The sequence below is a fragment of the Odontesthes bonariensis genome, chromosome 1 (genome assembly GCF_027942865.1).
Source record: "Odontesthes bonariensis isolate fOdoBon6 chromosome 1, fOdoBon6.hap1, whole genome shotgun sequence".
NCBI classification, from domain to species: Eukaryota; Metazoa; Chordata; class Actinopteri; order Atheriniformes; family Atherinopsidae; genus Odontesthes; species Odontesthes bonariensis.
In genome coordinates, this window is record NC_134506.1 from 20,769,273 (window position 1) to 20,778,864 (window position 9,592).

General features: G+C 46.2%; 1 protein-coding gene across 6 annotated transcripts in view; it reads right to left on the reverse strand.

Moving 5' to 3' along the window:
* tjp1a (tight junction protein 1a) overlaps positions 1 to 2,883 on the reverse strand; it is a 100,810-nt gene extending 97,927 nt beyond the window's left edge. For 3 of the 6 annotated variants that reach the window (XM_075457504.1, XM_075457658.1, XM_075457579.1), the window contains exon 1: positions 2,385 to 2,882. In XM_075457504.1, coding sequence (XP_075313619.1) covers positions 2,385 to 2,476 — 92 coding nt within the window. In that variant the 5' untranslated portion in view covers positions 2,477 to 2,882. Of the gene's footprint in view, positions 1 to 2,384 lie in introns of all 6 variants that reach the window. The other 3 variants (XM_075458124.1, XM_075458042.1, XM_075457432.1) reach the window with 2 other exon arrangements.
* Positions 2,884 to 9,592: the final 6,709 nt, after the last annotated feature.

The window sequence follows — 9,592 nt, forward strand, 5'->3', positions numbered from 1 at the left end:
AAGAAAGCAGAATTCAATCCAAAATGAACCAGTAAACTGAGTAAATGTAATTTGGAAGGAGCAAAAGCCAAAAGAACAAAGCCTAACTCAGACTGGGTGTTGCAAGACGACAACAGAGCGTATGCACGGCTGCAATTAGAGGAGTCATCAGGAGCTTTTCATTCCTCCAATTTGTGCCTCCTTGTATTGTCTCTCCTTTGTCCTCCTGCCCAATACTGAGAAATCGATCATAGCACAGCATATCGAGGGCTGTCTCAGATTTTAAAATGCACGCAGAGGAGATCAGAGCAAGGACAGAGGACGCGTTCAGAGAAGCTGGAAGCGAGGAGCACCAGTGTATGTTAGGCTCTCTGTTATTTGTGGCACATAGGGGGAGTGACAAATTAATCCCACGTTGTGAACTGAATTAAAAGTAAATATATTGGTTGCCACTGGTTAGCAAGAAAAACAACTATCTTTCCCTCACATTTCAGTGTGTGAAAGCAGGGGCTAACACTTTTGGCCTCTTTAGTGCATCTCAGGTTATGTCCCAGGGATTTTGTGCTTGGAAAACTCATATTCTTTCTGTATATAAATAGATTTGATCAAAATGTTTCATTTTAAATTTTGCATAAATTACAGTGTCAAACAATGATCCATGTCGGAGTCAAACTGGGCTCTCTGTAACAGGCATTCATATTGTTAGTCAAACCTTGTGGAACTTTTTATGAACGATGACAAAACCAAACTGCTCTCAGTTTAAAACTGAAAACCACTGATCCTTCCAGCATCACCCCACCTTTAAGACTCAGCATTGAACCTCAGCGTAAATATCCTAGAACTCCGTTAGAAAAACGTCTGTCTCGTATACACCTCACATCAAACAATCGCTGAAGAAATTTAAAGTTGAATTTATGTATAAACATGCACTTATCATCCCAATGTTTACAGTGTACCACTAAGCATTTAACACTCATTTCCAATCTCTCACTCACAACTGCTTGCTGTACATTCAGATGAAATGAGCTCGCAGACTCAGTCACTGGCATGTTGTTATTTGAGGGATTAGACTTTGTCTGTTGTTTCTTCATACATACGGATATTTATAACTTAAAGAAGAACTGAAAGTTATCATCTATGTTCTCAGGACTTATTCTTGATGTATATTCAAAGAGCTTGTTAAGAAGTGGGGGAAAGCACATGTTGCTCCATTTGACAAGTATCAGCTGCAAACCTATTTAAGACATCACATTGGTACTTCATGATCTGATGATACGGATAATGACTTGTGGCAAATACCCAACCCTACAACGCTCCACCCACACACAAAGAAAAAGAAGTGACAAGAAAAGAAACAAACCCTCCCAGAGCTAAAACTGGAGAATGTTTGGCATATTTGACTGAAATCACAATGAAAACACCTCAAAAGAGTTGCATGTTTTGTTTTATTCTAAACAGATTAGAGGTGACAGGAACTGAATGTATAGGAATGGAGAATCACACGGTATGAAACCGGCATTTCTGGCTTCTAAAAAAGGGAAACAGATGTAGCAGCAGATCTTTTCGTAGGTGTGGTGAATATGTCTGGATACATGGTTACATGCGTGGTTGGGCTCAACTGTAACGGAATGATACGGCTGACACCTTCAAATGAAAACGCACGGCGATAGTCAACAAGCTCTGCTCCAAACGCAGGTGGCGCGCAGCCTCGGAATAAGTGACGAGTGGAGATACCAGCCGACATTTATTTACTACATCAGATCAAAGACATAGATGAGAACCCAGGCTTGAAATTTAAATCCCCATAATTACATTTAAAAGCTAAACTGACTGACCTATAAAAGGCTTAAAAGATGGAAGACAATAGGTGCGAGCAGGTGCTGAAGAAAATAATTTCAAAGCGTACAGTGTGTGGCCCTCAGCTTTGTTTTGTACTGATGTTGTAAATACACCTGCTCTGTTAACCGCCTCCTGTGACACTCACCAGCAGATCACAACAAACAGAGTCCACCAAGTAAAACAGAAAAACACAGCACACACGCACTATGCACGACTGCACAGAGAGACACTGTACAGCGCTGTGGTCTCTGGCTGAATGCCTGCCGTGTGTGGACATCACCGGTGTGAATCTGAGACAGTTGTTGATGGCAAAGAGAGGTGGGGGGTGGGGGGGGGGGGGGGTCGCCGCTACTTCCGCCAACAGCTGCTCAGCTTTAACTTCACACGAGACACGGACAGAGGAGGAAAGCTTTTCATAACAACAAAGCGAATGTTCGAGGCTAATTTCAATGCTGCTGTCTGCACATGAAAACGCACACGGCTTTTGGCACTCTTTTCGCGAACGCGAAAAACACACGCTCCCATCCAACACACGCACCTCTTTCTCCTCCTCTCGGTGTACTCACCACAGCTGTCTTTTCACGGGGAGGCAGTCTTTGTTGGAGGCTGTCACTCCCATGGCCATTTGCATCACCGTTATGTATTTCTGGTACTTCATTTTGTCCTTCTCCACTACTACCACTGCTGTTGCTACTTCTACTACTACTTCGAGGAATCCGCGCGCCACAAAAGCGGCACAGGTGAGCGTGCATTCAAATGTCTGTTATTTTCCACTGGCATCCGAGTCATCTTCAGCACCAAAAACGCCATTTCCACGTTGGAAGGACTGCTGACAGGGAAGATGTTCCCCGAGGTGCTCAACGAAAGATGCCACGCCGTCACAACCCATGTCGCTGACTCTATAATCTCATTAGAGCTGAGAATAGATTGGCTAATCCACTCAGTTTTAGTCAGGACCGGGTCATTGTTGTAGATCGCCTGGCACCGGACACTTTTTCTGTCTCTATTGTTTCTGTTGTTAAACTCCGGTTTGTCTGTGTGGAAAGGAGTGAGGAGAACGCGGCAAACAGTCAGAGATAGGATGCTGAAGCGACAGCACCCAAACGTCTGCCAGGGAAGGGAGAGCGCGCGCGTGTGTTCAACGAGAGAGGGAGAGAGGAGGGGAGTGACAGAGGAGGAGGAGGAGGAGGAGGAGGGAGGAGGGAGGAAGCCATGTAATGGCTTAACAAGGGGGGAAACCTAACTGATGCTGCCGAGTAAAAACTCCGAATTTTACAACTGAGCCAAAGACATCTGCTTATGGGCTTTTCCGGTGATATTTTCCGTGGGATTAGTCCACTGGGGTGATTTAATGCCGGGCTTGGGTTAAAATAAAGTTAATGTAATAACGCTGGAGTTCATAAGGGGTCGAGAGGGGCAAATCACAGGAAAGTAGTTAAAACTGGCAAGACAGAAACGATTAGAGCAGTGATTTAAAATTGTACCAACAGCACATGCAAGGCAAAATCTGCAAATTTAGAGTTTGAAAGGAGACCTCGACAATATGGTGGAGGTGAAGGTGATGATAAAGGACGCCACTGGAAAATGTGCCAGCTAAAGTGTATAGCTTTTATTCCTTAATGTTTTCCCCCCTCACTGCATCCCCTTCATTTCTAATTTGGATACTTTCATTTTTAATATTCTGTGTTCATTCTATGTTGCAGCTCAACAACATACTAAATGAGTATGAGTAATCCTACAGTTACTTTACTGTTTGTTTTTGTCTGTGTAAATTTTATTTGTGGTCTCTGATGTGCTGCATCATTACCAACAATATGTTTTTTTTTTTTTCTTCACTGTGTGACTGAACAAAACTCAAGCATACTTGGCCAGCCAGAGACTCACTGTGAGGCATAGCCTAATGGTCTGGCTTTTTTTATCGCATGTTGTGCATTTACAGCAACGGCCATCTAACAGAGAGCCAAAACTTGCTAAGCTGTACAGGGGTCTAGTGACGCTGGATAGCAGTGTGGGCGGGATAAACGGTTGTCTGTCAAGTTGCCTCTGCACTCAACGCTACGCAATAGGATGGCGCAACAACCAATCAGAGCGATGAAGAAGGATTACGTAGTCAGCGCGACGGACCAACGGAGCAAGCTGGTAAATTAAACTTTTACCGTACCCGGTGGGCAAAACTCCGAAAACGTCCTTTTTAAAAAAAAAAAAAAAAAAAAAAAAAAACTTAAGTGCAGTTATCTGTTCGTCTCGCAAAGAAAACTGTATATCTAAATTTTCTAGAGTCGCTGCCAAAGCCAAATCGAAAGACCAGTGTTGCCAAAAAAAAAAAAAAAAAAAAAAAAATCACAAGAAGTCGCTATTGGCTCTCTGAAAAGTCGCTAGAAGTCGCTAGATTGCGTCATGATGTCATAAGTGACGTAACCACGCCCATATTATATATTTTCGCTCCTACCCGAGCCGAAATTATCCGGCCTGAAGCTGATTTCAGCTCTAAACTCTGTAAACTTTAGCAACATTTGAAACTTTTCAGGCCAGAAAGTAGTCGTTTCGATCCCCAACGTGTTAAAAACCTGCCAAAATACCGGCTATTTACAATTTTGTTCAGACGAATTCGGCGCTACTAAAGCTAGCCGCAGTGAGCAACGCACTTCCGGTTATTTTGACAAAATAAAATACCCGTTGCCTTTTATCATAGGGAAAGCCATTACGATAAAAAGGTGCTTTTGTTTTGAAAACAGGAAGTGAACCTACCCTCGTTGTAGCTAGCTTGAAACTGCCGTTTTGACAGGAAATGACGGTATGCCGGGTTGCCGCCGTCCTGCAGTGCTTCTGTCTCGGCTTGTATGGTGTCGCGGGGCAACTGATTTGTCACTCACAAAACAAGTTAAATTGTCGCTAGATTCAGCCAGATTGAGCCCGAAAGTCGCTAAGTCGCTAGATTATTTTTTTTGTCGCCAGAGATGGCCAAAAGTCGCTAAATCTAGCGACAAAGTCGCTAAATTGGCAACACTGCAAAAGACTGTTCACTGGGCGCAGCCATTGTTTACCTCTCTCTGGAACTACACACTGAAACGTCGCACCTCTGTCGTCACTAGGTAGCCCGGCCTCCGACCCCGCTCCTCACGATTTGATTGGCCCGATTAAGTTTCGATTTGCAGCCTCACAAAACGACCACAAGTGACTAGACTAGCCCCGGAGCAAATTCCATTTGCGGTCGCTAGGGGGGTCTAGATTTCTAGGCTAAAAACTTGCAATAATCTAAACCTTTTACAGATTAAAGGTGCTTTTTAAAGAAACAAAAAACTTAAATAAACTCAACAACGGCTATTAGCAGAGTTAAGGGCCGTGTATACTCTCGCAGCAGTGTGTCGCAGTGAGCTTGTCGCAGACATGACGCAGTTATTTTTGATTATTTATGTTATTTATGTTAATTCCACGCCACAACGCAAGAGGGACAATCACGAACAATTCATTCAACAACAATGGCGACTGGACGAATGCGCACTTTGATTGAGATGCAGCTGATCGATCTAGAAATAGAAGAAATATTGCTACTACTGGAGCTGGCAGAGAGGGAAAGAATCGTCACGGTTAGCGTCACCATTAGCCGGTTAGCAAACCGGAAATACATAGTGTAGAGCGGATGTAGAGTTGACCAATCAGAGGCCTCCTTTCTCTCCCCCCTGCGATGATATCTGCGGCACTGTCTGCGGTGAGTTACAATTTTGGGGAGGTGCACCAGAATGTCTGCGTAAGGGGCGGGGGCATGTCTGCGTTAACTGCGACACACACGCAGACGACCTGGTTTCCGACCATAAATCAGCCTTTAGAAAAAGCAATACCTATGATGCTTTACAAAAAAAAAAAAAACACCTATGAGCTATGCAGCGGAGATATACAACTGTCAGAACACGGCTGGAAAGGAGGACTCAGATGCAGAAAATCCAAATAAGGCAGGGTTTATTTAGGATGTTTCAACCACCAATACGACGTGATAAAATAAAGAGCTATGAAAATACACTTCTATATATATATATATATGTATATATAACTTAATAAATAAAAGAGGAAAACAAAAACAACTAAATGCACTCCTACAAAACCGGAGGCTCTACAAAATCGAGAAACGTAATCTATAACAAAAAAAAAACACTCCTATAGGAGGCTATCAATAGGCTATGAAAAACTTAGACTAGATTATTAAACTTAATAAAACAAAAAAAAAAAATCACTCGCAAGGAGGCTTGAAATCGAGGCTAGGAAAACGCACGAACAAGGCAAGAATATCTGTGGCTATGGCAGGCTTGGGTGAACGAAAAGACGAAACACTCAGGCACAAGACAAAGGGAGACGCAGACTATAAGACACATGAGGGTAATGGGAAACAGGTGGACACAATCAGGAATCAGGGAAGACACTCCAACAAGTGACACATGAGGAAGGGCAAGTGACCTGAAACAAGAGGAGAGTTACTTTTCAAAATAAAACAGGAAATGACAAAACATGGAGACAAGACAAAAACCCCAACTTGACCTCACCGTGTGACAGTACCCCTCCCTCTAGGGACGACTCCTGACGGCCCAGGCTGTTCAGGGTGATCCCTATGAAAGTCTTCTATGAGGCTCGGGTCTACAATGTAGCGGGAAGGTATCCATTGTCTTTCCTCAGGTCCATATCCTTCCCAGTCCACCAGGTATTGTCTACCCCGGCTCCGGCTGCGTACTGCCAATAACTGCTTGACCTTGTACACAGGACCGCCCTCAACCACTTCAGGTGGTGGCGGCGGTGTAGCAGCTGGGACCATCAGACTTTCCCTCGCAGGTTTGACCTGGCTCACATGGAAGATAGGGTGAACACGAAGGGATCGAGGTAGGCGAAGGCAGACTGCCGCAGGGCCGATGATCTTTGTTATGGGGAACGGACCAACGAATCGTGGCGCCAGCTTCCTGGAGGGGACCCTGAGGTGGAGATCCTTGGTGGACAGCCACACCCTCTGACCTGGCTGGTATGCTGGGGTGGGTCGTCTCTTGCGGTCCGCAGCTTTCTTGACTCGGTCCCCTTGTCAAACTAACACCTGCCGGGCATCTGCCCAGATACGGCGACAGCGACGAATCATGGCATGGGCGGAGGGCACTATCACCTCCAGCTCGTTGTCTGCAAAGACAGGGGGCAGGTAACCAAATACACATTCAAAGGGTGATAATCCTGTGGCTGAGGTGGGTAGGATGTTGTGGGCATACTCGACCCAGACTAGGTGCTTGCTCCATGAAGAGGGATTATGGGCAACCAGACACCGGAGGCCGGTTTCCAGTTGCTGATTGAGGCGTTCGGTCTGGCCGTTCGCCTCTGGGTGGTATCCTGAGGTCAGGCTAGCCTTAGCCCCGATGAGTCGACAAAACTCCCTCCAGAACCGGGAAGTAAACTGGGGCCCCCGGTCAGAGACAATGTCCTTGGGAAATCCATGAATTCTGAAAACATTGTTTATCATGATTTCCGCCGTTTCCTTGGCGGAGGGCAATTTCGGCAAAGCAATGAATCTAGCCATCTTGGAAAATCTATCCACCACTGTGAGGAAAGTGGTGTTACCTTGAGAGACCGGGAGCCCTGTGACGAAGTCCATGGAGATGTCGGACCACGGTCTGGAGGGGATGGGGAGCGTCTGCAAAAGCCCCATACGTGACCTGGAGGATGTCTTGTTCCAATCGCAGACTGAACATGCCTCTACATACTCCCGAACCTCTGGCTCCATGGATGGCCACCAGAACCTCTGAGAGATGGCGAACATAGTCCTCCGAACTCCCGGATGGCAGGAAAGCAGTGAGGTGTGGGCCCAGTGGATCACCTGTGGGCGCAATTCAACTGGAACAAACAAACGATTCTCAGGGCACCCACTAGGTGGCGGAGCCTCACCATTAGCCTGCTTGACCTCATCTTCTATCTGCCAAGTCACCGCTCCAACCACACATGTAAGTGGAAGGATAGTCTCTGGTTCTTTGGCAACAGAATCGGGGTCAAATAGTCGAGACAGGGCGTCTGGTTTGACATTGTGGGACCCCAGCCTGTAAGAGAGGGAGAAATAAAAGCGGAGAAATAAAAGCGGTTAAAGAAAAGCGCCCACCTGGCCTGGCGAGAATTAAGTCTCTTGGTTTTCTTGATATACTCAAGGTTCTTGTGATCAGGGGGCTAATCAGTCCAAACTGGTTAGCCCCCTCAAGCCAGTGACGCAAACTCCTCCAGAGCAACCTCGACAGCCAGCAGTTCCCGGTTGCCGACATCATAATTCCGCTCCGTTTTGGACAGCCATTTTGACAAGAAGGCGCAGGGATGTATCTTACCATCCTGATTCAACCGTTGAGAGAGAACTGCCCCAATCCCTTCGTTGGATGCGTCTACCTCGACCACAAACTGTCGCTGGGGGTCTGGCATGGTGAGGATGGGGGCTGAGGTGAAGCAATGCTTGAGTGTCTGGAAGGCCGTCTCCGCCTCTGGGGACCAGTGGAAACGCACCTGAGAGGAGGTAAGAGCATGGAGAGGAGCAGCTATTGCGCTAAAACCTTTGATGAATCGCCTATAAAAATTAGCAAAAACAAGGAATTGCTGAACCCTTTTGCGGCTGTCAGGTGTGGGCCACTTGGCCACAACGCTAATTTTAGCCGCGTCCATCTGTACTCGTCCAGGGGCTACAATGAAGCCCAGGAAGGAGACGGTTTCTGCATGGAACTCACTCTTCTCTGCTTTGACATACAGATCGTTTTCCAAAAGTCTTTTAAGAACCCTGGTTACATGGTCTCGGTGTGAGTCAAGGTCAGGAGAGTAAATGAGAATGTCATCAATGTAAACGTAAACGAAGTGGTCAAGAAAATCCCTGAGTACCTCATTAATCATAGCTTGAAAAACAGCAGGCACGTTTGTCTCGTAATGACCACTTGGTGTATTAAAACCCGTTTTCCACTCGTCACCTTCTCTTATTCTGACAAGATGGTAAGCATTGCGAAGGTCCAGCTTAGTGAAAACTTTGGCCTGCTGGAGTTGGTCAAAAACAGAAGACATAAGGGGAAGTGGGTTACGGTTCTTTATCGTAATATCGTTAAGGGGGCTGTAGTCTATGCAAGGTCTTAGGGAACCGTCCTACTTGCCCACAAAGAAAAAGCCGGCACCTGCTGGTGATGATGAAGGACGGATCAAGCCTGCCTTCAGTGAAGTCTCGATGTACTCCCGCATGGCCACCTTCTCGGGCCCAGAGACTGAGTACATGCGGCCCTTGGGAATGGTGGAGCCAGGGATCAGTTCAATAGCACAGTCATATGGCTGATGTGGGGGGAGTGACATAGCTTTAGTTTTATTAAATACCTCCCGAAGGCAGTGGTAGCAGGAAGAACCATGGTAGTCCCAAAATTAGAGCATGTGAAGGTGATTTGAATAAATAGAAACGTATGTGTTCCTTATGCTCGTCTATGTGTAATTTGAGGGGTTCAGAGATGTGTGTGATGGTGAACAGTTCTTTTCCATTTAGAGCCTTGGCGTTGATTGGCTTGACTAAGAGTTCAGATTTGAGACCCAGCTCCTCAGCTAAAACCCAGTCCATCAAACTCTCGTCAGCCCCTGAGTCTATAAGCGCATCAAGATCTGTGGCGGAGTGGTGCATTACCTTGACTTTGGTGAGGGTACGTATCACTGAGTTTGACGCACGGAACTGACTCACCACTATGGATGGATCTCTTGGCTGAGCAAGCGGCGACGAGATGACCCAACTCCCCGCAATAAAAGCACCGACCCT